Genomic DNA, 27,679 nt, shown 5'->3' with positions numbered 1-27,679 from the left:
CAATTACATTTGCATAATAATTATATAATTGTTATAAATATTCATTTAGCTTGTTCATACAAGTATATAAATTTGGGGTTTCAGTTGGTCCAATCTCCATATAAGTATATAAAACATTCATTAACTGGTGACAATCAGACATCTTAATAGAAAGATTTAAAACAACACCAATTAAGTAAATCGAAGGAATTGGAAAGAAATATTTTTTGAATTTTGCTTGCACTTTTTCAACAACAACCCCATATTTTTCTTTCTTCTTAAATTCAAAGAGTAGAAAAGAAATTTCAGCTATATGTATTAAAGCCATAGTAACAGTAGGGTAATATGCTCCAGAAAACTCAACAGTAGCTGTATAAAATTTATGTAAAAAATTAACAACATCATTAATGACCTCCCAAGTAGTAGTTGTTAACATACGGTTTGGATTAGTACAATGCGCATTAGCAACTTCAGTTATTGGGAATCCATATTTGTAGCAACATTTTAAAAATATATATGTATAATTCCATCTAGTAACAATTTCGTCTGGCATGAATCTGGGTTTAAGGTTATACTGGACACACTTATTCTTAAATTCCTTTATTCTAGATTGTCTATTATTTCCTTGAATAACACCAACTGCTCTTCTAACATGAGTAATCTCAGTTGAAAATAAATCAAGGCCACTTTTAACAATTAAATTATAAACATGACATGCACACCTAACATGAAAATTTTAATCAAGAGGTGGTTGCAAATGCAGTTTTAATATTGAAATTGCGGCATTATTGTTAGAAGCATTATCAAAAGACATACACAATATTTTTTGCTTGAGATTATAAAATTCAACAACTTCACAAATAGTACTACCTATAAACGCACCAGTATGACTCTGATCTTCATCATATGTAAAAGCGATAATACGTTTTTGCATACAAGTAGTATCATCTATCCAATGACATGTAATTGTCAAATAATCATTTCCATTAACATCATGGCCAATATCAGAAGTTAGAGAAACTCTACGAGGAAGGTGGCTAAACAAATAACATATGTATGTTTGATATTCTCCATGAAGTCTAAAGATATCAGATCTACAAGTACTTCTAGAGATACCTTTAAATAAAGGATTGTAAATCCTTTGAATATACATAATAAGATATGATGAAGAAGCAAAAGAAAAAGGTACACAACCCAAAATAATTATTTTTGCTAACTCCTCACGATCCTTCATTTTATCATATTTCACAAGACCTCTAGTAGTAGGGTTTAGAGTTGATTGATTTCCATCTCCATCAGATCCCCATTCTATAGGATGCTCAATTCTCATATGTCTACTAAGTGTTCCAGTCCCCCCTAATTTTCCTCCAGTCTTATGTTTAAAAGTATCATTACAAAGTTTGCATTTAACTCTATCAGTACCTTCTATTTCCTCAAAAAATTTATAAACCTTACTTCTTTTTCTACGATTACTAGTCGGGGCCACAAGTGGTCTACTACTAACACCACCCCTACTAGCAGCTCCAACACTACTAGGTGTAAGTGGTATCTCATCTTCTATTTTTAATTCATTATCATCTATACCAAAATCTTCCTGCAATTGTTCATAATCTATATTATTATCAGGTAATGTTTCCGGAATATTTGGAGAGGTATTTAAGTTACTACCAGATGCTGAAGCTGAAGTACTAGCTCTTTTTTTATTTTTTCGATTAGTAACCTTATTACAAACTCTTTTTGCAGCATTAAACACATTGTAAAAATTTAATTACTAGCAACAAATAAATATGCAAATAAAATAGTAAATAAGAGAAAGAGTTGGAGGGAGTGCACCGAATTCGGCAATAAATTGAGCACTTGATGATTTCGCAACTCCAATGTTACCACAAAGAAACGTCAATTGTTCCAATTTTGAAGTTCAATTGTTCAAACTTCAAATAATAAATACTGCGATAAATTAAATTTCCAAAAAAAAGAGCCAAATAGTTGATTGCACTTTAATAGTGAAGAATGAAGATTGAAGAATGAGAGAATATGAGAATTGAGAGATAAGTGAAGAAATGAGGAAGAGTGGGGGGGGGGTTATAGTTTTTCAAAGGGAGGTTAATTTTCTTTTAAAAAAAAAACAAAATTGGGCTATATGTGTAATTCAGCCGTTGGGCAACGACCATTTTCTGAAATGGACTGTTGCCAACGGTCAGATCTGGGCCAAGTTTTAAAAAAAATCAATTTTTTTTATCGTTAAACCGGTATGGGCCAGTCCGGTTAACCGGTTTAACAACACTGTTCATCGACCGGGTTATACCGGTCCGGGTAACCGGTATTTTAAATATAAACGGTGCAACCCGTTGGTCGCCCTTAACCCAGCCCCTTCTACCGATCCGGGCCGATCCGGAACCGGACTGACCCGACCCGTTTAACACCCTTAATAAAAATGGAGTACAATTTTAGTAAACATAATGGGTGTTTGGGCACCCATAAGTTTCAATGTACATCCGCCGCTGGTTATGCCTTGTGTCCTAAAAAAATAGTTTTCCTAATAAATACACAAGTGTAGTCCTAAATATTAGGAAAATAAATAAATATCTATTTCTAAGTATTAAGAAAATAATTAAAATAACTATATTATTTAGTGTAAACTCTATTTTAGAAGGGTAAAAAAGGTGAACAACATTCGATAAGGCTTTCGTGCTTTTAATATAGTATAGATTAATTAGCCAAATACAAACTATTTCTTACCGAAACTACTTTTTGAAAGCATTTCGGAAAAAAATACTTTTTAAAATAAGTTAATTTTAGAAGCTTAGTCAAATTTACTATTATTAAACTTTGAGACACCATTCATGTCAGTTTGTGGAAAATTAAAGGGCATGAAGGATAATTTTGAACTCTTATATATTCCTCCCACAGTCCCACTAGCCACTAAAAATTTAATTTCCCTCCTTGTTTGACTATGTTTGTCTTTTACAGAAAACTTTGACTCTCTTATTTTCTCTCTCCTCTATTTAATCACCCTGTTGTCTCTCTCTTTAGTCACACTTTAATGTCCAAAAGTTTAAAAAGCAAAGGTCACAAAGGTCTCTCATTAAATTCATTAGACAGTACAGAACAGGCCTTGAATAAAAGAGAAAACTAAGAAAGAAAAGGGCAGAGAGCCTTTCCTTAAGAAATTAGATATACTAATAATAGTAATCTGATAGAGACATTTTTGGTACTCTAGGACTTTAGGTGCACCAACTGTCCCCCCAAAATCTCCACAAATAAATTTTAGGGACTTTTTTTTATGAAACTATACATTTATTGTAGAAATTCACATATTACTAATAATGAATAATGGCTCATAAATTCTTATAAAATAAATAAACATATATGAACAATTAAACATGATACTATATTTAGGACATGACTTTGTACATTTTTGATAATTTATATTTTATTCCATATGAAATATTAATGTAAGTTTAATTATATAGAGATAAAAGTTTTATATAAAAAATCACCCCTTGTATTAATAGCACAAGTTTATACTATGATTTTTGGGAGAAATTAAAAAATAGTCAGATTTACAACTGGTCATTCAAAAATAGCTCAGTTTCAAAAGTAATTGAAATTTAGCCACTTTTCATGTAAAGATAAATCTGAGCGAAAATACTGTTCAAAATGCGAAAAATATGTCAATATATTATGCTGGAGTTCCAGCATAAGTATACTTGAACCCCAGCATATTATACTAGAGTTCCAGGATAAGTATGTTGGAACTCCAGCATAATATGATGGAGTTCCAGCATAAGTACACTAGAACTCCACCATAATATACTGGAGTTCCAGCAAGTACACCGGTCTAGCATAATATACTGGAGTTTGGAGCATCGGTGCTCCAGTCTCTAGTATATTATACTGGAGCCAACAAAGTATACCGGTCTAGCATAATATGCTGGAGTTCATACACAGGTGCACCGAACTCCAGTATCTTATGCTGGACCGGTCACTCTTGCAGCAAAATAGTGGCTATTTTTCATTGACTTGGTAAACCTGACTATTTTTGAATGACCAGTCCGAAAACTGGATATACCGTGCTATTTTTACATGATTTTTATAGGAATTTTTTTCTATCTATACCATATATGAAACCTTATTACCAAAAATGTTCATAATTTGTTAATTACCCGCCCAGTCCACACTTTTACTACAATTTATATACCAATCCATAATTAGGCAGATTCTGCCATTTAAAACGCGCTAAAAAGAAGGCACGAAATCTGCGTTTGATTCTTTCCACATTTAGTTCGAATTTTGAAACGGAAAGAGATCTCATTGCTGCGTAATTCTCTCATTCACTACAATTCTAAAACAATGCAAGCTTCAGAAGCTCCAGTACTCAAATTGCTTTTACAAATTCTACAACGCAATACAAATTGTAGAATTCAAAATTGTTCTTCATCGACCTCAATACTCAAATTGTCGAACCTATATCTGTTCTTCATCTTTTTTCTCTCAACTACACGAAATCATGTCAAAAATCTCAATAATGCTAAAATTGAATGGAAATTGGGATCACTATGTCAGATTTAGAGATTTTGAAGTTGATGTCATTGTGGTAGATGAGAATGCAAGCTACGAAATTCTGATTTCTACAATTGTAGAACAACTATCGATTGATACATCGGATAACCTTGTAGAAATCAAATACATTGTGAACGACAATTATTCTCCAATGGAGATTAGGAATGATATGGGGGTTAGTGTGTATATGGAGACCAAAAAGGAGAATAAGAACTTAGGTTTGTATCCTTTATGTATAAACGTAAGAGATTTCAATATGGAATTGGCAATCACCAACGATAACACAAGTGCAGGTATGTTTAATTCTACATTGCAGAGAGTTATTGTGTTAGTGTGTTATCTACAATATTACAACATTTATCTAATAATTAACTACAAAAAACAATGTACTGAAGCTCATAAAGCAATGTTGTTTTCAAAATTATCTACATAGTTACTACATTTATCTCTATGTTGCTGCAGGTTCGTCTGGATCCCTAAACTTACTTGAAATTCCATCCTCACCAGCTACAGAGGAATATCAAAGTGAAATAATAATTGAATCTACGCAAACATATATTGAAGAAGGACAAGTTTATCAGGACAAGCAAATTGTAGTTGCTGCAATGAAGAATTTTTCTGTGATGCACAAGTTCCAGTTCAGAGTAAAAAGATCTAGTCATAGAAGGTATGGATTTATTTGTGGAGGATATATCAGTAAAAGCAGTGTTTTAGTGAAGATATGTGGTTTTTATAAATTGTAGTTTAATTGTAGTTAAACTGTAGTTAATTGTAGTTTTTAACGAATTTGTGTTAAAGCAGTCCTTTTTGTTGCTTCTACATCTATAGCCTGTATTAAATATTGTATTTTTTTTGTAGCTATTGGCTTATATGCGTTGCTGAAAACTGTAAATGGCACTTCAAGGCAACGTCAATTAATGATTCGGCAATGTTCAAGACAAGGAGTTTCAGCCGACAACACACATGCTCCTTATTGGACGAAACATTCATACAGCACAAACGTACTGCAGCTGTAGTTGGTAGCATGGTCGTTCCAAAGTATTGTGATCCTAAGACTGTTTACACACCAAAGGACATACAAACTGACATGTTATCCGAACATGGACTGAACCTAAGCTACATGCAAGCATGGAGAGCAAAGGAAAAAGCTTTACAGTTTTTGAGAGGGAATCCGTGTGACTCCTACAACAAATTACCCAAATATTTTTATATTCTTGAGAAGAATTATCCTGGTTCTGTTGTTAAATTGAAGAAGGCAGCAGATGATTGCTTCTTATACGCATTTGTTGCTCTTTGTACATCAATAAATGGTTGGCAACATTGTAGGCCGGTAGTAGTGGTTGATGGGACATTCTTAAAGTCAGCCTACAGGGGGATTATGCTGACAGCAAGCACCATGGATGCAGCAGGTAAATAATGTAATAATTTTGTAGTTATTTTGTAGGCATTCTATAAAATGTAGTTAAATTGTAGTTAAATTGTAGTTATTTTGTAGCTAAAGGAAAAAAGTGTAGATAAATTATCTATATTCTGAATATATATTGTAGTTGTTATTTAATTATATTTTTATATACCTTTTTAGGGCTGCCAATTAACATTTTATGAATTAAAAATGTAGGTACTATATTTCCCTTGCATATGCTGTGGTTGATTCTGAAAACGACGCATCTTGAAAGTGGTTCTTTGAGCAATTCAAGGAGGCATATGGTGAAAGACCTTCAATGTGTGTTGTTTCAGATAGGAATGAGAGTATACTGAAGGCAACATCAATTGTCTATCCGGGCATGCCACACTACTCTTGCATGTGGCATATTTGGATAAATATAAGGTCCAAATTCAAGAAGGGACATTTACAATTACATGAATTGTGCTTTGATACATCACGGTCATACACTCTGGATGAATTTAATGAAAGGATGTTGAAGATTTAAGAGGTAGACCCGCGTGTGAAATCTTACCTATATGATATTGGCTATCATAGATGGTCAAGAGTACATGCAACGGTGAATAGAACTTTTACTATGACATCAAACATTGCCGAGTCGTTGAATGATGTAACAAAAGAGGCAAGAGAGCTGCCAATATTTGATCTATTAGAGTATATGAGGACGCTTCTTGAATGTTGGACGAAAGAGAAGTTATTGAAGGCAAAAGGTACTTTTACATACCTTGGGTACAAATTCAACAAAGAATTGGATGACAACAATACATTATCTCAGAAACTAAGGGTAAGATCTGTTTGTTTGGTGCAAAAAAAATAAATTGTTTAATATGCATTGTTTCCAGATTGTAGATAAACTGTAGTCAAATTGTGGGTAATTGTAGATTGTAGATAAGTTGTAATGTATTTGTAGCTGATTTGTAGGTAAGTTGTGGATAATCCTTTTTAATGATTGATATATTATTATTTCTGTTTGTTCTTCAATTGTAGGTGAGGGCTTCAACAGATCATATATATACTGTGTTATATGGTGTGAAGTGGTACATTGTGTGTCTAAAAAACAAGAAATGTAGCTGCGGACAATTCCAACTTGATGAACTTCCATATGCACATGCTTTGGCAGCATTAAGGCATAGGAAGGAAACATACGAAAACTATTGCTCTCCGTATTACACAAGGAAGAGCCTTCTGCTTACCTATGAAATGCCAGTAAATCCTCTTCCTGATGAAAGCAAATGGGATGTGGCACAACATATTTTGGATGAGGTAGTAAAGCCACCGGCGGGAGATAAAAGGCAGCCAGGGAGACCTCACAAGGAAAGATATAAAATATTTGATGAAATAAAGTCAAAGAAGTACAAGGTGTCATGTGAAAATTGTGGAGGTGAAGGACATAACAAAAGAACTTGCAAGAATGCGCCCAAAAAGAAATGAATATCATGTAATTAGAATAGTTATTCAAAATAAATGTTAGTGAGTTCAAATTATCTGATTTTTTTGTGTAATCGTTCAATTTTATGAAGATAATTATGAAGTATACTACAATTTGTGTATTTGCGTTTAATATGATTTTATGTATTCTGTCAGGCATCTAAATTTGTCTTTTTTTTATAGCTTAGTTAAACTTTAGTATTTACTATATACAAAACAACTAATATTAATGAAGAATTCATTCAATGTAAACTGTTTCCAGATTGTAGTTAAAATGTACTTTAAATGTAGTCTAATTGTAGTCCTGTTAATAATTTGTAGTTAAAATGTAGTTTAAATGTATTTAAATTGTTGTCTTGTTAATAATTTGTAGATGATTTGTAGATTAATTGTGGATAATTTATTTATATGATTCCTGTATTTATTTCATATTTTGGTTGTGTACCTTAATTACAAATGACAGTTATATACAGAAATTACCTACAACTTGAAAATATTTCATAAAAATTACTTGAAGATTAAAGGCAAATTGTATTCTAGCAAATCAGAGTACTCGAGTTTAATGTAATAAAGATAAAGTGATGTAAACAACCAAAATGACATATTTCCTACAGTGTATTCCACTTCAACTACAAAATGACATCAACTAAACTAGGAACACAAGACTCTATTTCTTCTTTCTCTGTACTCTAGTCCTCTCATTTTTAGCAGGAGCACCCTTCCACCTTACTAGCCTGCCTGTAACCTCACTTTCACTGATTGACCCATCTTCTTGCTTCTTTGTAGCATAGTCCCATAGTAGAGCTCCATAGCGTCTACGGTGTTGGTCGATATCAGAAAGATCTTCTTTTGGGATTGCCAAATCTCCAAGGCTAACATACTCCGCAAAAGCCGCCACAAATACACCACAATCGCTGCATAAGATCAAATTTTTTTATTATGTAACAATTGATTAAAATAAAATAATTAAACATATAGAAAGGGAGAATAGTTTTTTTACAGTGATCCTTCCTTTTGTTGTGGAATCTCCGCAACCATCCACTGTATGTTGAGAGGGTCTGTAACTGGTTTCTCAATGTATGCCTTTGTGGTCTTGAAGTCAAAGTCATTCGTTTCCCGTAGAAACCAGTGCAAAATAAATACAGAGGGATAATGATTGAAAACTTATCAACCAATGATTCAACAGTATTATGACGGTTTGAAGACACCATGGAATCATAAACATAAAGTTGCCTGTCCGCTATGTCGAAAACGAGAAACAACCAATAGAAATTCTCTACAATGTTCACAGGCATGATGACATAGTCAACTACATTCCAGGCAACATTAGCAAGAAGTCTATACCCAAGGATATATTCTGCAACATCATCATCTGATTTAACAACCGAATACTTAAGTTCTGGTGGAGAACTTTTGAACTTGTCATAGATTCGTTCAATCTTAGTCCTGAAAAAGCAATCAATTGTTGTGAACCTAGTGTCGTTATTGGGGCCATACTTGCCTCTTTTTCTCAAATAATACATAATAACATCAATGTACTGCAAAATAAAATAAAGTCTACTATAAGATACAAAGTAACCACAATTATCTACATAACAGCTACAACTTAAACTACAATTTGAACTAATCAAATAATCTAACAGATTGCTACACTTTAGCTACTATACAGAGGAACAAATTCAACAGCTGAAGACAAAACATAGTAACCTATATATCTTGTCTACAATATAACTACAATTACACTGCACAACTGAAGACAAAACTACAATATAACTACAATTACACTACACAGCTGAAGACAAAACACATATTGTGAAGGATTATGTTCTTTATACTTACCGTGTTATTGATGACTTGTCCTGGGTGAGCAAGGGCATAAAACCAGTCCTTCTTATCCACCTTTTTCACAACCAAAGTCTAACCAAGGCTTGATTTGGTTATCCTTTTTTGAAAAGTATTCTTTCCTCATGTAATAACAAAAAAATATCAAATAAAAAAAATGACAGAATGAATTACATATTTAAAGTTTAAAAATGGTGAAATGAAAGTGTAAAATTAAGCATTCATACCTCTTAGATACTTTGTCACTACGAAGGTATAACCAGTTGGTGAACCTTTCTATCAAATCAGCATCTACATTTTCACCTATAACAGTTGTGAAGGGGTGCTTGAGGTACAAAAATTTAGGTCCGACAGAGGTGCTGCCTCCAGAACTATACAGAGGTGTGAAAGGTGATCGTGTATGTTTCCCCGGTTGCCTGGTTCTACCCGGATGAATAGGGGTTGCTTTATCTGGTATGGTCTCGCCATACATGACCAATTGTGTTAAGTTGTCTGGCAACTCAAAGTCATCCAATGTCGGACCTTTCTTGTCAATGCTTAAACCTTCAGGAACAACTTCATTCACAGTCACACCGTGAATTGGCGACTGTGGAACGTTATCTTCAATATCTGTTACATATAAAATAACATACTTAACATCATTGTATAGTTGTATAAGCAAAAATTTACTACTTCAAAAGTATATTATGATACTATACCTGTTTTTTCTACCTCAGCTCCTTCCTGAAATCCTGGTTTTTCCTCAACCATTACTGGCACACCCCTAGGAGAAACTTCAGCTTCTGAAGATAAATGTAGATGTATGTAGTTATGCACAATATTGTTGATATAAAGTGAATATAATGAACTTCTGATATTATACCTGCTTGTTGTGCCTCAGCTACTCCTTCAAATTCTAGTTCTTCCTCAACGTGTGCTTGGAGATGTTCTGTTGAAACTTCAGCTTGAATAAATAATTTAAAAAATGAGAATTGTAGATATATGTGGGAATTTGTAGTTAAAGTATGAATTATAAAATTTTTGCATTGTAACCTTATTGTAATGAAAGTATGATAGTATACCTGCTTTATATGCCCCAGCTGCTTCTTGAAAATTAGGATATAAGTCAACATGTGCTTGAACATGTTCCGGAGAAATAGCAGCTGCAAAACATAGTGAAAAGGGGGTTATAATAATTAGATAATGATGTCTTGAAGTTTGTAGATATATCTGAAGGAATTCTATAAATACCTGTATTGCTTGTGCTTGCATGCACTTGATCACCAATATTGAACTGAAATTGCTGGTTGTTTTCTCCTTGTTGTTGGTCATTATTTTTGGATGAACTACCAGCAAACTACAATTTTTGGGTATGTTTGAGTATATTTGATTCATATGTCATAATTAGTTTTACTACAAAAATATATGTCAATTCTTACCTTTGACTCGTCCACATTATACCTCATATTTATCACCCTTCATAACACTGTTCACAGAAACATCTATGAACTCTCGAAGGCTTGAGAGTTCCTCAAAAACAGTCTTCCTAAATTCAGCTAACTTTCCATCAACCTAAAAATTAAATATATAATTAGTTGGTAATCTTATTCAAAGTGCTACAGTTCCACTACAATTTAACAAAGATTTGTGCAATACCAACAGGGCTCAATATAGAATTATACCACAAATTGACTACAATGTATAACATACAATAATTGTTATGGAATGAAGTTAAATTGTAGCAAAAACTGTCTTTATATTGTAGTTATTTATATTACCTGCTCAATCCCCTTTTCCAACTTCCTGAGCTTGCTAGTCACAGATTCAGTGTCCTCTTGACAATCTGTATCTTTGGGTTCAAATGTTGGAGAAACATCAATTAGAACATGTGATGATTGAGCACCATGTGCATCTTCATACTGAATCTTGTCTGGCAGATTAAGCACTCCAATCTCTTCTCCAGATTCAGTGATGCTTGTGAACTGAATGATGGAAATAACAGTTAGTTCAAGTAAATAAAAAAATGTAGATTAATTGTAGTTATTATGAAGGTAAATGTAGCATCATACAAAAGTGAAAAAATATACCTTGAGCCACTCAGGCTTGATCATCTTCTCTTCAATTGCAGTTAACCAAATCTGGCCCTTTGTAGCTGACCATCTTAAAATGCGAGGTATAGATTCAAAATACCTCGTAGCAAGCTCTGTACTGACGGACGAGCAACACTCATATAGCCACACTTGCAAGGCTAATGAGCATCCCCGTATCATAAGAATGTACATGGGGATTAAGACGATGTCAGACAGATTCAATAACCTGCTTAAAGTATTGATACCCCATGGGTATGACTCAAAATTACCAGACTCTATCAGAAAGAACATAAACTTGTCTATGAAAGACACATGGTCTTTATCAGAAGGACAAACAAAAAATTCCAACAGATAAAGAATGCACAACCTCACTGCATCCTCATCTTTTGCCCAAGCTTTATTTGTGATTACATTTTTCAAATGCCACTTTTCAACCCTTTGTTTGTTCGAAAAATAGGTAGTCATTAAATGACTAACATAAGTGGAAGTGTAACCATAGTCTGAAAACTTATTCACACAATTTAGACCAGTAATCAACCCAAACTCTCTCAAGGAAAAATTCAATTTTTCACCCTTCAATAGTACTGAAAAATATGAGTCAGTAGACTTTGACAATTCATACTTCATCAGAAGATGAATTGCTTGGTTTTGCATACTGATTGTGGGGAGACCAAATAAGTAACCAAAACAAGTTTTTTGGAAAAGCTTTAAAGCATTTGGAGAGAGTAAAGCTTTTATCTGGCTAGGTATGCTCGGATCACACAAACTGTGGAATCTAAGCACACCATAATCAACATTTTGTGGTGCAAAGTAATGGCCATTATGCAGAAAATAAAAAATTATTGAACATTAGTAGTTAGCATAAAAAAGAAGCAGTAATCTACATATAACTACATGATAAATACAAAATATAACTAAAAGAAGAACAACCTACCCACACCTATAACTACAAAACAATACAGTACATCTACACATGTAAACATTATCTCAAAACAATAAGGAAGAAAAGGGTAACCACAACTCTATAACTACAAAAATATAACAGTTAGTTCAAGTAACTCACAAAATGTAGATTAATTGTAGTTAGTATGAAGGTAAATGTAGCAGCATACAAAAGTGAAAAATATACCTTATCTACAATTTATCCAGCAGACTACAAAACAACTACAAAATGACTACATTTATGCACTGTCTAAAAATCACAATTACAATTAACTTACAAAATTGAGACAAACAATCTACAAAATTTGGACAATTCCACATTTTACCAAAAAACACTTGAACAACAGATTTTTACAACCAAAATCACACTAAAAAACTGTAAAGAAAAATAATTAGTGTTTACCTTTACCAAAATCTTTTTGTGAACCAATTTTGGTACTTTTTTGGAGGGTTTCTTCTTTTTCGGTTTTGATGAAGAAGGAGAGACCTTGGGTTTTTTCACAGATGGAATTTTAAGAGAATATTCAACAAAATCATCATCTACACACAACTCTTTGCCCTTTCGTTTGAGTTGTTTCTCGACTGGTTTATCACCTCCACCAGCATCAACATCGTGCAAATGCTTGGTTCTCATCTCCGCACGGATTTGTCTAGGAGATGAAATACTAGTAGTAGGTTCACTTGCATGTGTCGATTTTGCGATTTTGGGTGGTGATTTTGGTGTTAAAACACCCAAATCAAAGGATGGGATATCAACTAATGTAGCTTTTGAAGCTTTTTTTTTTGGAGTGCTGATTTTTTTCATGATTTGGGACTTGAAAAAACAAATGCAACTTCAAAATAGGATTTTGTGAAATTAACTGGAAAAGAAAATTGTAGAATCGTGGGTAACTGATGGTAAACGTAGGTGAGAGGCGAGTATACGAAAATGAGGGAATTAAGTGAAGGTAAAACGTGGGGGGGTGGGAGGAGAGAGAGGCGGGTAAACGAAAATGGGAGAATATACGCTCCTAAATTAACGCCTAATGTAAATGAAGCATTAATTATACCCTTAATTTGAATTGTGGTATATAAATGGTAATTTGGTATGCTAAAATGTAACTAACACAATCCCTAAACATTGAGGGTAATAAGGTTTCATATATGGTATAGGAAGGTAAAAATCCCATTTTTATATTGAGGATAAAGAATATTTCGATATGAAACGTTGAGGTATTTGCGCCATACGATCATTTTTGAGTTCACTATTTAAAATTTATACCTAGTATAGCTCAATGAGCTAAATTTTGCCATTCAAAATTGCTATTTGCTGGATGAATTTTTGTTTTTGCAGACAAATTTAATTCATGGGCTAACGGTGACAATATTTAAAAAGTGGCTCCAAAATGGTCATTTATGCAAATGCAAATTAGTCAAGCATGTTAATTTGATATAGAGGAATTTTTAGAAATTATTATTGTTTAGTGGCTATTAACTCTGTATAGCTATCATATACATAATTACTACCTATAGCAATTATTCAATTGTTATGGTATTCGTTGTATACGCGTTGCTGTATTCATGAATAAAGTAGCAAAAAACGCTTTAAAAATAGGACAGTCCGGCTGTACGCAACTGTATTAACATGTATTTGCGCTATGTATTCATGAATATAGTAACGACAATCCCATTAAAAATAGGTTTGTTCAGCTTTCTAATAACGAAAAAAGGATCAATTGGCATGATACACTTATAATATAACTCAACAAAATTAATTCTAATACCCTCATTATCAATCCAACTAATTAGAATGATTTTTGATATAATGCTGAATTAAAAATATTTTTCACATGTGACAAATCAAACAAACCCTTACATCATTCCTGACTTATTAAACCCTTTCCAAACCCCTTAAATCCCCCACCCCCCACCCCCCACATTAAAAATAAATAATCCTATTATTATATTCTACTTCAATGAAGAAAGGTGGCTTCTGTTTACTTTAATTCAAAAGCTGAAAATTTTCTACTACTATTTCACTTTGCTTTTGTCTTCACTCTCCTCTTCCTCTTTCCCCAAAAAACTCAGTTCAGTTCAATCACTCCTCTCTTTCTCTCTCATTTCAAATCTAGGGTTTTCTTTTTTCCTTTTCACTTTTCCTGTTTGATGTGCCTTAGCACAGTTTTTTCATCTTTTTCACTCAAAATTACTATGTGGGGTGGGCTTTTAGAGCTACAAATATTAAGCATTCTTCTAAGTAAAGCTTAAATGTATGATCTTTAGTAGTTTTATTCCTTCAAAATTCAACTTTTACTTTTTTCCTCACTCCAAGATTTCATTTTTTTTTGTTATTTTAACTCTTTCCTCAACTTCCTGAAAAACCCATCTTAAACCCTTGTTAGGAATTCTTTAAAAAAGCTTTTTTTCTTAGTTTAATTAGGTTTCTGTTGTTGGTTTTTGTGTTTTGGTTGATTAAACTCCAAAAAGTTACAATCTTTAGTAAATAGAAGGATCAAGACTCAGTTTTTTCTTTTTCTGGAGTGTAAATTTTAGTGAGTAAATGCATGGATTTAAGAGAAGGGATGACACTATCTGGTTCTGCAGCTAATTACTATCTTAACAGAGGGATTAGTGCTTCTGGTTCAGGACCAAGTTCTGGTGCTGTTAGTGGAACTGGGACACCAGGTGGGGTACCTGTATCACCTGGTTTTAAGTCCCTAACAAATGCTAATATTGCAGTTCAGTCCAATGTAGGGAGTAGTAGTACTGGTAATGTGAACTCAACTTACCAAGTTGAGAATCCATCACCCAATTTTGGTCATGGAATTAATATTAGTATGGCCTCTAGTGTTTCACCTAGTGGTAGTGATCCAGTGAAAAAGAAAAGAGGTAGGCCTAGGAAATATGGTCCTGATGGGACAAACATGTCTTTAGCATTGTCTCCTCTGTCTAGTAACCCTTCAAGTGGTGGGTCCATTACTCCTGGGCCGAAGCGAATACGGGGCCGGCCTCCCGGTAGTGGGTGGAAGCAACAATTAGCTGCTGTTGGTGAGTTATGGTTTGAACATTAATGTGTTATGGTATTTCATATATGTGTAATCTTATATGTTTGTTTCATTTCCTTGCCATACTTATTATGTTGATGCTACATTTATGAAATGGTAAATGACATTTTCCCTACATTGTTAGCATGTGACCTATTTTATTCATGTGCTTCTTGTTTTGAGATTTTATTAGTGTCTAATTATGCTATATGGTGCTGCCTGTCACAGGTAATTAGGGCTAACAGCCTGAATCTTGTTCACAATTAGAAGAGAAAATAATTTATGCAGACTCAAATTATGTTTTATCAGATACACCTGCACTCATTTAGTTAGACAATCTTGCTGAATTGTGGCTTAACGCGAGCTGATTTGCTTAAATTACTTAAACGGGTACACTCGACATCATCTTGATGGCTGCATATCGCATTATAATAATATTGAGCTTCCCCTTCCCGAGGTTAGGCCCCATAAATTCCCGGTAGGGAGGATAGAGGTGTTGGGGTATGCCGGAAAGTTCTCCCCAATAATTCTAATCATGTTGGTTAATTTATACCTCAATTGGAGTAGTAACTTGCAAGATGTCTTATTTATTTGGTTGTAGTCTCTGAAGATTAAATTGCTATGCGGCAGGTGAATGGATGAGTAGTTCGGCTGGATTGGCTTTTACTCCTCATGTTATACACATTGGTGTAGGAGAGGTATTGCTTACACATTTTGTATGTATAATCTTTTTCGGAGCAAATGCTACTAAGTTTGTCTTTAGCGCATGACTAAAGTATTTTTACATGTTTGCCTTTATTTGATCCGAGTATAAGTCTTTCGAACAATAAATCCGGGTTATGGATTAAAGTGAATTGATGTCTGATGTTGATATGTGATTTTCATTACCTGACAAACAAAATTAAAGTGAATGCTGTGTATTTTCCTTCTCACTCATTCCTATGGCGGGAACTTGAGTCGAGATGATGCAAACAAGCAAAAACGCTCGTTTGGTAACCAAAGCAGAAACAGTGTTGACATTTTTGGGAAGGTTATCTCACAATGTTTGTCCAGAGGGAAGAGCTTTCAGATGTGGAAAAATATGATTTGACTGATGTTGGATCTTAAACCATGCATGTGCTTAAACATTCTATTGTCACCAAATTTTATAACCTGTATTTTATTTTGCTTGGTGCGAAATGCACTTAGAAATATTCTCCCTCAATTTTACAGGATGTTGCGGCAAAATTGTTGGCATTTGCCCAGCAGAGGCCTAGGGCTTTATGTATCTTATCAGCTAATGGCGCAGTTTCAGCTATAACATTACGCCCCCCTGCCAGTTCTGGTGCCACTGTTACATATGAGGTTAGACTTTGTTTAATATTTTGTATTTATTTGGACTTGGAGAGTTGATAATACTAGTAAGTGAGTTGTTGAGAGTCCTTGACTGGGATTTTACATAAAATATTCTACCTTCGAGATCCTAATTGAGATTATGGAAAGTGAAGAGCGATTAATACCATTAGGCATGTTATTGAGAGTTTGAATCATAGTGAAAAAATGATGTTCTGTATGTTTTGATCAAAGCTTGTTGAAACTGTGGACATGGGCGGATCCACATGCATACTTATGGGTGCTGAAGCACCAACTTCAGTAAAAACTTTATTAGTTGTGTAGAAATTTCTTAAGATTTTGACACACAGAATGAGTTAGCATCCATTGACTTGGAGGAGCTTTGGGTGCTTTGGCCTAAACATAAGTTTTTTGTTCGAACATCGACGGTTCGATCCACTTAATCCTTCTTTCCATTTAGCGCCCTATTTATCTCGTTCCTTGCTTCTCTATCTCTCTCGCTTTAAAATTCTTATTTCCCCTATTTTAAGCTGAATTTAGCCAAAATAAATGTATATTGCTCTCTCCTTTTTTTTCACCTCTGAACACTTTTTTTTTTTGCATAAATAGGAACAAAATCAACTAATATGATCAAACTTATAAGCAAACCGTTCTGAAAGTAGGTCGACAATTTGATACCTAAGTATTGTTTTTATCCATCATATTCACATTTCTTTCATGAGTAGGTTAATAACTATGCTGAGCTTTTCTTAAAATAATTTTAACCTTTATTTTCTAAATTGATTGATAAATTCAATTTTCTTTACTTTAAAATATTTATAATTGTATTTAGCTCCACTTGCGCCTGTAATATAGTATAGTACAAATTTTCTTTTGAGAACCTAGCTCCCTTTACATATTATATAAGTTAAGAAAAGTACACTATCAAAGAAGATCGAAAAATATTAGCATAATTCCATATTGATTTTGAGGTGAACTTATTTAAAATTCCGTATCAAATTGATGTCTAAATATTCTCTATTTTGTTACAAAACACTATTCTCATATAAAGATTTTTCTTTTCTCTATTTTGAAGATGAATATAGAATAGATATGATCTGATAAAAAACTTGAATTGATTCATTTCAGTTTAATGAACATATAAACGAAAATTAATTAAATCGAGTGAATCTAAAATTGGCCAAACTAATAGATTACATACTTTTACTATGATTTTGTGACGAGTGTTAGATTTACGGTAACTAGTGGTGTTCATAAGAATCCGAAAAACCGAACCAAACCGACCAAAAAAATTGATACTTTTAGGTTTGTTTGGTTTTTGTTTTGGATTTTAAAAACCGATCAAATTTGGTTTGGTTTTGATTTTAATCAAAAAATAACCGAACCAAACAGGCTTCTGTCGTTAACCCTGGTTGTGGCTGCATAGCTAGTAGGGGTGTTCATGGTTCGGTTTGGGTCGATTTTTCCCTAAAAAGAAACCAAACCAAGTAAGTCGATTTTTCAAATATTGGAACCAAATTAAACCAATTGAGTCATTTTTTATCGATTCGGTTTATGTCAGTTTTTGTCGGTTTTTCGGTTTTTTTGGTTATTTATCCTTTTTTATTAAATATGAGACATACACTACCAAACGCATATTCCGGCGACTACATTTTTAAACACGGGCTTGGGTATAGTAGAGTGGAATAACATATGGACTGACCTGTTTATATATGGCTTCTAACATTTTGACCACTTGTGAATTCTACAGAGCTTAAGTATTTAATGGTAAGTAGATAATGCCGACAACACTGAAGTCCGATTTACAGAAAATAGGATCATGTTTTAATCGAAAATTCATTTGAACAAAGTGATCTAGTAATTACAGATTGCTATTTTAAATTAGAGATGCACATTAACGCATATATAATCGTACTTGCCTGGAGAAATATAAGTCCTCGTATACAAGGCATGATTAAAGCATTTAAAACTAATAAAGTATCAAGCATCATTAACTAAATCAAAGAAGGGAATGAATGAAACAAAATAACATATACTGAAAAGATATTAGTAGCATTCGACAAAATAAGTACTTTATGCACTTATTCTGCATTTGAGATTGAAAGCATTAGTAGAAGTCCACTGTTCATGGCCCAGAAAAAAAGGGGAAAGGGTGAAGAGAAGAGAACTGCCAATCTCGTAGTTTTACAAAACCAACACAACTGCAATTGAACTTAATTTTTACAGAGTGCCTATTTGGATACCAATTTTCTTCTCCACTTGTGCAACTTTACTTGGGCATGCCAACCTCAACTTTATCGGCATATGGTCCGAAATATCGCTTCCTAGAATCGTTGGTGTTACACATTCAAATGAAGTGTAAAATTTCTAAGTGCAGATTATCCTATCAAGTTTGGATAATCTTTCTGGTGATTTGTATCTCCATATGTAAAGGGGTTGAAATCTAAATCTGAAATGCCGGTGTTAGCTGTAAAATTGATGAAGTTACTCATCTGCTCTTTTGTATTTGGAGATCTGATGCTTCTCTCTGATGGGCGGGTTAGATTTGCATCCCCGATTATAAGTCATGATGTGTCATATAACTTATTACGTGATTCTGGATGTGGTGTCAATTTTAATGGTTCTAAATCTAGACCATATGTTAGATCTCCATAAACTCCATGAAATTTGAACTTAACCGATGAATATTTAACTAGCTGAATATTTGCCGATATATATTTGTCAACCCTCTAGCGTTTTCTTTGTGATATCTAAAAGATATATCATAGTTGATGCGTTCTTTGTCCCATAGTAACACCAAGTTTTCATGTTTAGTGCTAGTTTTCCATTTGATATGCGTTTCACACTCTTGCAGTATTACCAAGTGAGGTTTGTGCATCCGTTTACCAAGTGAGGTTTGTGCGTCCGTAGTTACGCTTCTATAACCTCTTTTCTAAATGTATTTTGCTCATAACAATGATTGACATTCCACAAAACAATTTCCAGGTAATCTTCATTGGAAATGTTCGATGGACTTGAAACGCTCATTCTGTTATGCTTCTCTCTTTTTTCAAACTCTAGTTTTTTTTTTTTTTTGAATTTGTATAGCGCCTGTAAGTAAGAAATGGTTCTTGGTGCATATATATTGAGTTCTTGGTGTATATGCATCCCCTACACCTCTTCTTAATTATTGGTGTGTTTCCTATACTAAAGATAAATCAGAGATGAAAAACTCAGAATTTCCAATTGTATTATTTAACTTGTTTTTTTTCTCCATTCGATAATGATGCTGTGATACCCCAGACTCTAGACAGAGTCTCACATCGGCAAAACACAAGAGTGATATTGGGTATATAAGTTAATAAGAGAGAAGCATAAAAGAAGAGAGAACTAGAGTTTGGTCAAAACAAAAAAGAAGAGAGAAGTAGAGTTTGAAAAAAGAGAGAAGCATAACAGAACGAGCGCGTCAAGTTCATCGAATATTTCCAATGAAGATTACTTGGAAATTGTTTTGGTGAATGTTAGTCACTATTATGAGAAAAATACATTTAGAAAAGAAGTTGTGAAAGCGTATCCGCGGATGCACAAACCTTGCTTGGTAATACTGCAAGAGTACGAAATGCACATCAAATGGAAAACTAGCACTAAACATGAAAACTTGGTATTATTATGGGACAAAGAACGCATCAACTATGATATATCTTTAAGATATCACAAAGAAAACGCCAGAGGGATTGACTAATATATATCGGCAAATATTCAGCTAGTTAAATATTCATCGGCTAAGTTCAATTTTCATGGAGTTTATGGTGATCTAACATATGGTATAGATTTAGAACCATTAAAATTGACACCACATCCTGAGTCACGTAATAAGTTATATGATACATCATGACTTATGATCGAGGGATGCTAATCTAACCCGCCCATCACAGAGAAGCATCAGATCTCCAAATACAAAAGAGCATATGAGTAACTTCATCAATTTTACGGCTAGCCCCGACATTTTAGATTTAGATTTCAGCCCCTTTACATATGGAGATACAAATCACCACAAAGATTATCCAAACTTGATAGGATAATCTGCACTTCGAAATTTTACACTTCATTTGAATGTGTAACACCAACGTTTCTAGGAAGCGACATTTTGGATCATATGCCAATAAAGTTGAGGTTGGCACGCCTAGGTAAAGTTGCACAAGTGGAGAAGAAAAAATTTGTATCCAAATAGGTACTCTGTAAAAATTAAGTTCAATTGCAGTTGTGTTGGTTTTGTAAAACTGCGAGATTAGCAGTTCTCTTCTCTTCACCCCTTCCCCCCTTTTTTCTGGGCCATGAACAGTGGACTTCTACTAATGCTTTCAATCTCAAATGCAGAATAAGTGCATAAAGTATTTATTTTGTCGAATGCTGCTAATATCTTTTCAGTATATATTATTTTGATACTTTTCATTTATTCCCTTCTTTGATTTACACTTCATTTGAATGTGTAACACCAATGTTTCTAGGAAGCGACATTTTGGACCATATGTCGATAAAGTTGAGGTTGGCACGACCAGGTAAAGTTGCTCAAGTGGAGAAGAAAAAAATTGTATCCAAGTAGGCACTCTATAAAAATTAAGTTCAATTGCAGTTGTGTTGGTTTTGTAAAACTAAGAGATTGACATTTCTCTTCTCTTCACCCCTTCCCCCTTTTTTTCTGGGCCATGAACAATGGACTTCTACTAATGCTTTCAATCTCAAATGCAGAATAAATGCATAAAGTACTTATTTTGTCGAATGCTGCTAATATCTTTTCAGTATATATTATTTTGTTACTTTTCATTCATTCCCTTCTTTGGTTTAGTTAATGATGATTGATACTTTATTAGTTTTAAATGCTTTAATCATGTCTTGTATACGATGACTAATATTTCTCCATGCAAGTACGATTGTATTTGCGTTAATGTGCATCTCTAATTTAAAATAGCAATCTGTAATTACTATATCACTTTGTTCAAATGACCTTTTGATTAAAATATGATCCTATTTTCTGTAAATTGGACTTCAGTGTTTTTGGCATTACGTACTTACCATTAAATACTTGAGCTTTGTAGAATTCACAAGTGGTCAAAATGTTAGAAGCCATATATAAACAGGCCAGTCCATATGTTATTCCACTCTACTATACCCAAGCCCGTGTTTGAAGAAGTTATCGTTAGGTTTGGACCAAGCTTATAATTAAGATAATTCTAATTCTTGGTCTAGTTCTTTGCTATTATAATAATCTAATTCTTTGGCTTTACATTATAGTTTGATTGGTAGTTTTATTTTACTAAGTACTAGTGTTGTAAATAGCGAGCGCTATGTCGCTAATAGTATGTAGCGACACGAGGTGAGGCAACTGCGCCTTTTTGGGTCTGTGGCGTTGCGAATCAGAAAAGCGAGCGCCTCTGCCTGTGTAGCGAGAGGCATTGTGAGGCATCGCTATTTGAAAATAACGGAAGAAAAGGCCACGATTTATACTAAAGCACAAAATTAGGGCTTGGGTTTCACTTCTTCTCCTTCAACGACAAAATTAGGGCTTGGGCTTCATCTTCTTCTTCTTCCATCATCAGCCATCATCATGTATATTACTTTCCTTTCTTTTCTTCTTCTTCTTCTTCTCCTTTCTTCTTCTTCTATTTCAGCTCTGGTCGACTTAGTCTTCACCATTGATGTCTTCTTCGTTTTTCTTTTTCTTCTTCTTTCTTCTTTCTTCAGTGGTCAACTCTTTCTTCTTCTTGTCTTTCTTTCTTTGCTCTGTTTTTCTTCTTCTTTCTTTCTTTGCTCTATTTCTCGACCAGAGCTTTTTATTTTTTTTGGGTTCTGTTTTTCGACATTCGACCAGAGGCAGTAGCCCTTTTTTTTTGTTTGCTCTGATTTGTTGCTCTATTTTTTCAATTATAGACTTATAGTCTTATAGAGTAGAATTAATTGCATATTGACTTGATAATTTTTTTTCTACAAAACAACATTGAAATGGCGTCATTGTAAATCTACTATGACTATCTATTGAGTCTTTAATTTTTGAATTGATAATTTATTAATATATTATTGTTATTGAGTTTTTAGTTATATGTATATAATATTTAATGTTTTTGTATAACTTGTCGCTTCACATCAAAAAGGTGAGCGCTTCGCAGCACGCCTCTCGCCTCAGTGAAGCGGGCCCTCGTCGCTATTTGTCGCCGCACGCTATCTAAAACACATCTAAGTACAAGAATTTATTTCATGTTAAAAATAATCGATTTTTAATTGAATACTTAAATTCTTCATCACCATTTGATTCAATCATCATTATATCTTGAAAATGATAGATTTCTCAAAGATCAATTGATTTGATAGTGTTACGTTGAAAATGTAGTTGCCGGAATATGCTTTTGGTAGTTTATGTCTCATATTTAAGAAAAAAAATCAATAAATAACCAAAAAACCGACATAAACCGAATCGATAAAAAACCGACTCAATTGGTTTGGTTGGGTTCCAATATTTGAAATTTTGACTTACTTGGTTTGGTTTCTTTTTAGGAAAAAACCGACCCAAACCAAACCATGAATACCCCTAACGGTAACATACAAGAGCACCATTAACTTGGATTCCTGAATCCGCCACTGACTGTGGAAGGTGCTGCATATGTTCTAGTTAATAACTGCTGAGATGCTGATGCATGGTTTGTCTGACGGTTAGCTTTTATATTATTGCCTCTTTATTCTCCCATCTTAAGAGCAGCTTTATTTGGAGCATTGCCACTTCCTTTATTTAGGGGAAAGAAAGAGAAAAAGGGAGGCAGGTGGGGCTCTTTGCTTCGTGGCTGTTACTTAGGAGCTTCAAGCTTCTTTTGAAAATACTGTAACAGTTAATATCAACTGATTTTGCGATTAGGAGAGATCAGATAATACACTGTGATTTTAAAAGTTATTAGCAGGTGGTTCTTTTGGAATACTGAATGTGGCTGACAATATGCGATTGTTAGAGACATTTTCATAAGCTTGTCTAAAATAAAAATAAAGTATTGAATTGTTCGTGATCGATTCTTGATTTGGTTCCGAGGACCTTTCACCTGTTTAGAACAACATAGGTTCTATAACATTTCAATAAAACAAACTCAGGCAACACTTATAATTGTTTTACATGTCTTGTGTATCAAACTTATCGCCTGTGAAACTGAAAAAAATATATCATTTTTCTTTATTGCTGATGTTGTTTGTTGTGATTGTTACTTGTTATATAACATCTTATATTTAACAATTTAGCTTACATATGCAAATCCAAACTATAGGCCATTTATAACATGTTACCTGGTCATGTAACCTTCATGTTTCATGCTTAATTTGACTTCAATGTTAAAGACCTGAATTATACTTTCTTTAATAATTCAAGAAAGTATCTGAAGCTTTTATTTTTGCTCTTTGTTTATCGTTAGAATGTGTGGAAAATTTCCCCTTTTTTCAATCTAGTATATTGAGTGGATTAAGATTTCTCCTGTATCTAAGTGCCAGAACTCTTTATTGGTCCATGATACTGTTTTGATTCTTCACTTATCCATCAACTTTCTTGTTTAATACTTTAATGATCCATCCATAGCCATAGGGATTCAGTATTATGCCTAAGAAAATTACAATAAAATTCAGTGCTGCATCAATTTCTACTTAAAATGATAGTATAAGAGCCATATCATCATCGGTTATCAAAAAGAGCCATATCGTCCTCTCAAGATTGCTTATTATTCTTCCTCAATGGTTAAAATTATACTTACATAAACAAGAAAGCAATGATATTTAGATTGGAGAAGTCATTGTCATTTCTTTAATGGAAAACTACAAACAGAGTGGATATGAACATGAGATATAAACATTTGATGCTGCAAATATAAAAAGTTTATCAAGTACTTCGACATATTAGTCAATATAAAGATCATATACAATAAATCCTGGTAATTTAATGGAGTACCCATGACTGGGGAACCAGAAACCTCCAATAAATAGTTTGGTTTTACTAACTAACATGCACATAATTGTAGCAATTTCTAATTTAGGTTTATTTGTCTCTCCAATCCTCTCTTTTCATTACATGTTGGCAATGTGATACATGCGATTTAACAAGTCCATCTGAATTGTTGATAGTGATAAAGTCGATGCAAAATTGAGAAAGTAGCACGTTTTTTTTTCCAGTTGAAACACTTTTGATATGTGTCTTCCTTGTTGCTCAATCTTTGTCTCAATACTTGGACCATCTTTTTTCATGCACATGCGCACACTTATAAATCATGTGAAGGGATGTTGACACTGATCGGAAAATGTCTATAACAACTTTGTTCCCTTTGTGTTCTCTCCCCTCTAAAATTTCCGTTTTCTCCCCTCTAAATTTCCGTTCTCTCCTTTCCTTTTGCCATATGTGCATGTGATTCTGCTTGTGACAAATCATGTATCCTGATAACTACATGTTTCCTATTCTGTGCAGGGCCGTTTTGAGATACTATGCTTGTCTGGTTCATACTTGGTTGCTGAAACTGGTGGCCCACGTAATCGCACCGGTGGTATAAGTATCTCCGTTTGTAGTTCTGATGGGCATGTAATTGGAGGTGCTATAGGGGGTAGGCTCATAGCGGCCAGCTCTGTTCAGGTATTTGCTGAATGCTTGTTTATCTCTCCTTACTCTTTTGGGAGTATTTGTTTTCTGTTTTCTGTGTAACAAGCAAATTTGCTGCAGGTAGTTGTATGCAGCTTTGTATATGATCCAAAGGTAAAGAGCAAACCAGAAAGTAGTACTCCTATTAAAGAGGAGAAAGAGTCTGCTGAAAAGTCATCTACACCAATTGGTGCTACTCCGAGTCAAGATCCTACTTCAGGTTCTGGCACGGGTGTTTGGCCTCCAAGTTCCCGGCCAGATGTAAGAAATTCCCAGACTGGGATTGACCTGACGCGTGGATGACACTATTCGCTGCAATGCACACATGACAGTTTTGTATATATGTGCTTTTGTAAATGAAACGCGCACCAGGAGATCAGCTCAGCGATTTAACCGTCTGTCTATTAGTAGGATGATGGATTATGCTAACTTTATAACAAAATTCTTCTTTTTAGGTACTGTTAAAGTAGTAATGGTAGGGATGATGGCTGTTGAAAGTAGTAAAATGCATTATTGCATTTGTAGAATGTTACGTGTGATGGACCAAATTGTCTGAGGAAAAGTGGTGGATTTGCTTTTGATCTCTTTTATGTAGTAACTTAGAATTTTTTTTCTGTGGACAAATTAACAAGCCAAAAGTTTAGATATTATGATATTATGGCTTATTTTCGTAGAACCATTGTTTTATCTTGCTTGCAAACGCTGCAAGTTGTTTTGCCAGGGTATATATTATATACATGTGGCACATCTTGAAAAGCAAGAAATCTGATTTGTGATTCGGGAGGGCAGAGTGTACGTAGATCTTACCGTACCTTGTGAGGTAGAAAGGTTGTTTTCGATAGACCCTCCGCTCAAGTAAAGATGACAGTATAAGCAGATTAATTTTGTCAAATTCAGTTCAAACAGATGCATGTATATACTTGATCATTATATTTTAACAGAGAAGCAAGTAGAAACTTCTTCACCATATGATAACTTGAATGGAAAATAACAATAACAATAATAACAAACTCATTGTAATCTCGCAAGTGGAGATAACTTCAATGGAAAAGAAAACTAAAGAAAGAAAGAGTATTATTTGACGAAGGGAACTGAAACTTGTTGTCAGTTCCTCGGGATATGCAGGGTATTTATTAAAAGCCAGAAGATTCTATATCAAGATTCATTATTCAGACCAGGAGATGTCAAGCCAACCCCAGTCTTTCTTAGGAACACCTAAAGCTTTCCACACTGCTTCAGAAGCATCCACAATGTTATTCGGGCAAGGAGGTTGGTATGCATGTGGTGCATCACACCCTTCACCCGAATCACATTCATCGACAACCATGGCTTTCACACTCTTCCCATTTGCATGTATGGTAATGTTTTCAAAACATCGTCTCCCTTTACTGTACCATCCGGTGGACAGAGCCACCACCGGAATAGAGTTATGGTAATACGTGCCACTACATTCAGATGGACCGCCACCATCACCACCTTTGTCAAAGTCGTTGATAGTAAGAATTGCCTTCGTGTGACCTGTAACCGGAGGTGAACATTTGTAAGTAGTGTAAAATTTCCCTTCTTTACAACATTCATCACCAGGGCTACATTGATCTTTTGGGGGCTTTTTACCCTTAATTTTTCCACTTGGCTTGCATTTTTGAGCCTCCACTAATGTGTTAGTACAAACCAAGGAAAATAGGATCAAGAAAGTAACAAAATGAATTAGGCTGAAATAAATTCCCTTATTCATTTTTGCAATTATAAGTTTCATCTTAAGTAGTTGTGAATTAAACAAGATGTTTTTTTTTTGTTTGAAAAGTTGATATAATTGCTTGCTATTTATATGAAAAATTTGCCGCCCAATTTATACTTGGAAATAAATACTGTTGGTCATGTAAATCAAAACCACGGAAAACAATGGGGTAAAATTGTAAAAATACTGAGAAACTGAAGGAACAAGAACAATAACAATGTCAGTAAACTCTACTATGAACATTTTGGTTTTATTAGAGAAAGAAAATATACAAATAAAAAATGTTGCAACTTTACTGTTTGCTTAGCAGTGTGCATGTCCCTTCATATTCTTAGATTTTTATTATGTTATGTGGTTTGGTTCGCTTCAGGTATTGTATTCCTGTTGCTATTATTTGGTACCACTTATCTTTTATCTCTCCCTTTTTCTTTTATCTTCCATCTTTCTTCCTCCCTTGCTTTCCTCTTCTTCTTCTTGCCCTTTCTGGGCCGAGGGTTTATTGGAAACAACCTCTCTACCTGCATTAGGTTAGGGTAAGGTCTGCGTACATACTATCCTCCCCAGACCCCACTTGTTGGGATCAAACTGGGTTTGTTATTGTTGTTGTTGTATATTTTTAAGCATTATTGATCTAATAAGCAAATAGAAAATATAATAAAGAAAGTATTAGAATGAAATGGATCCAAGTCA

The 27,679-nt window shown here is 34.0% G+C and overlaps 4 protein-coding genes across 4 annotated transcripts; 2 read left to right on the top strand and 2 right to left on the bottom strand.

The window, feature by feature from the left end:
- The first annotated feature begins 6,563 nt into the window (after nt 1–6,563).
- LOC138876338 (uncharacterized) lies at nt 6,564–7,417 on the top strand. The gene is made up of 2 exons (XM_070155249.1): nt 6,564–6,770; nt 6,974–7,417. The coding sequence occupies exons 1-2, from the start codon at nt 6,564–6,566 to the stop codon at nt 7,415–7,417; spliced, it is 651 nt and encodes a 216-aa protein (XP_070011350.1).
- A 664-nt stretch (nt 7,418–8,081) lies between these two features.
- On the bottom strand, nt 8,082–12,901 carry LOC138876337 (uncharacterized). Its single transcript, XM_070155248.1, has 11 exons — nt 12,671–12,901; nt 11,323–11,898; nt 11,014–11,217; nt 10,697–10,807; nt 10,487–10,592; nt 10,318–10,398; nt 10,119–10,199; nt 9,955–10,038; nt 9,484–9,865; nt 8,450–8,860; nt 8,082–8,328 (listed from the first exon to the last, which is right to left on the bottom strand). The coding sequence occupies exons 1-11, from the start codon at nt 12,899–12,901 to the stop codon at nt 8,082–8,084; spliced, it is 2,514 nt and encodes an 837-aa protein (XP_070011349.1).
- A 1,320-nt stretch (nt 12,902–14,221) lies between these two features.
- Nucleotides 14,222–25,927, top strand: LOC104214923 (AT-hook motif nuclear-localized protein 5-like). Its single transcript, XM_009764650.2, has 5 exons — nt 14,222–15,294; nt 15,921–15,988; nt 16,503–16,634; nt 25,084–25,245; nt 25,333–25,927. The coding sequence occupies exons 1-5, from the start codon at nt 14,811–14,813 to the stop codon at nt 25,552–25,554; spliced, it is 1,068 nt and encodes a 355-aa protein (XP_009762952.1). The 5' UTR covers nt 14,222–14,810; the 3' UTR covers nt 25,555–25,927.
- Nucleotides 25,928–26,148: 221 nt separating this feature from the next.
- LOC104214924 (putative ripening-related protein 1) lies at nt 26,149–27,051 on the bottom strand. The gene has a single exon (XM_009764651.2). It carries the CDS (start codon nt 27,005–27,007, stop codon nt 26,417–26,419), a length of 591 nt encoding a protein of 196 aa, XP_009762953.1. The 5' UTR covers nt 27,008–27,051; the 3' UTR covers nt 26,149–26,416.
- Between the last annotated feature and the right edge of the window lie 628 nt (nt 27,052–27,679).

This window comes from Nicotiana sylvestris, chromosome 8 (genome assembly GCF_000393655.2).
Source record: "Nicotiana sylvestris chromosome 8, ASM39365v2, whole genome shotgun sequence".
Taxonomy (NCBI): Eukaryota; Viridiplantae; Streptophyta; class Magnoliopsida; order Solanales; family Solanaceae; genus Nicotiana; species Nicotiana sylvestris.
Note: the sequence above shows the minus strand (reverse complement) of the source record. Positions and strands in the feature narration are given on the sequence as shown.

Coding starts and splice junctions, on each gene's coding strand:
- LOC138876338 (XM_070155249.1), top strand. CDS start 6,564: ATGACATCAAACATTGCCGAGTCGTTGAATGATGTAACAAAAGAGGCA. Junction 6,771..6,973: donor CATTATCTCAGAAACTAAGG/GTAAGATCTGTT, acceptor CTTCAATTGTAG/GTGAGGGCTTCAACAGATCA.
- LOC138876337 (XM_070155248.1), bottom strand. CDS start 12,901: ATGAGAACCAAGCATTTGCACGATGTTGATGCTGGTGGAGGTGATAAA. Junction 10,399..10,486: donor TGCAAGCACAAGCAATACAG/GTATTTATAGAA, acceptor TATGTTTTGCAG/CTGCTATTTCTCCGGAACAT. Junction 8,329..8,449: donor CTCTCAACATACAGTGGATG/GTTGCGGAGATT, acceptor GATCTTATGCAG/CGATTGTGGTGTATTTGTGG.
- LOC104214923 (XM_009764650.2), top strand. CDS start 14,811: ATGGATTTAAGAGAAGGGATGACACTATCTGGTTCTGCAGCTAATTAC. Junction 15,989..16,502: donor TACACATTGGTGTAGGAGAG/GTATTGCTTACA, acceptor TCAATTTTACAG/GATGTTGCGGCAAAATTGTT. Junction 25,246..25,332: donor TAGCGGCCAGCTCTGTTCAG/GTATTTGCTGAA, acceptor AATTTGCTGCAG/GTAGTTGTATGCAGCTTTGT.
- LOC104214924 (XM_009764651.2), bottom strand. CDS start 27,007: ATGAAACTTATAATTGCAAAAATGAATAAGGGAATTTATTTCAGCCTA.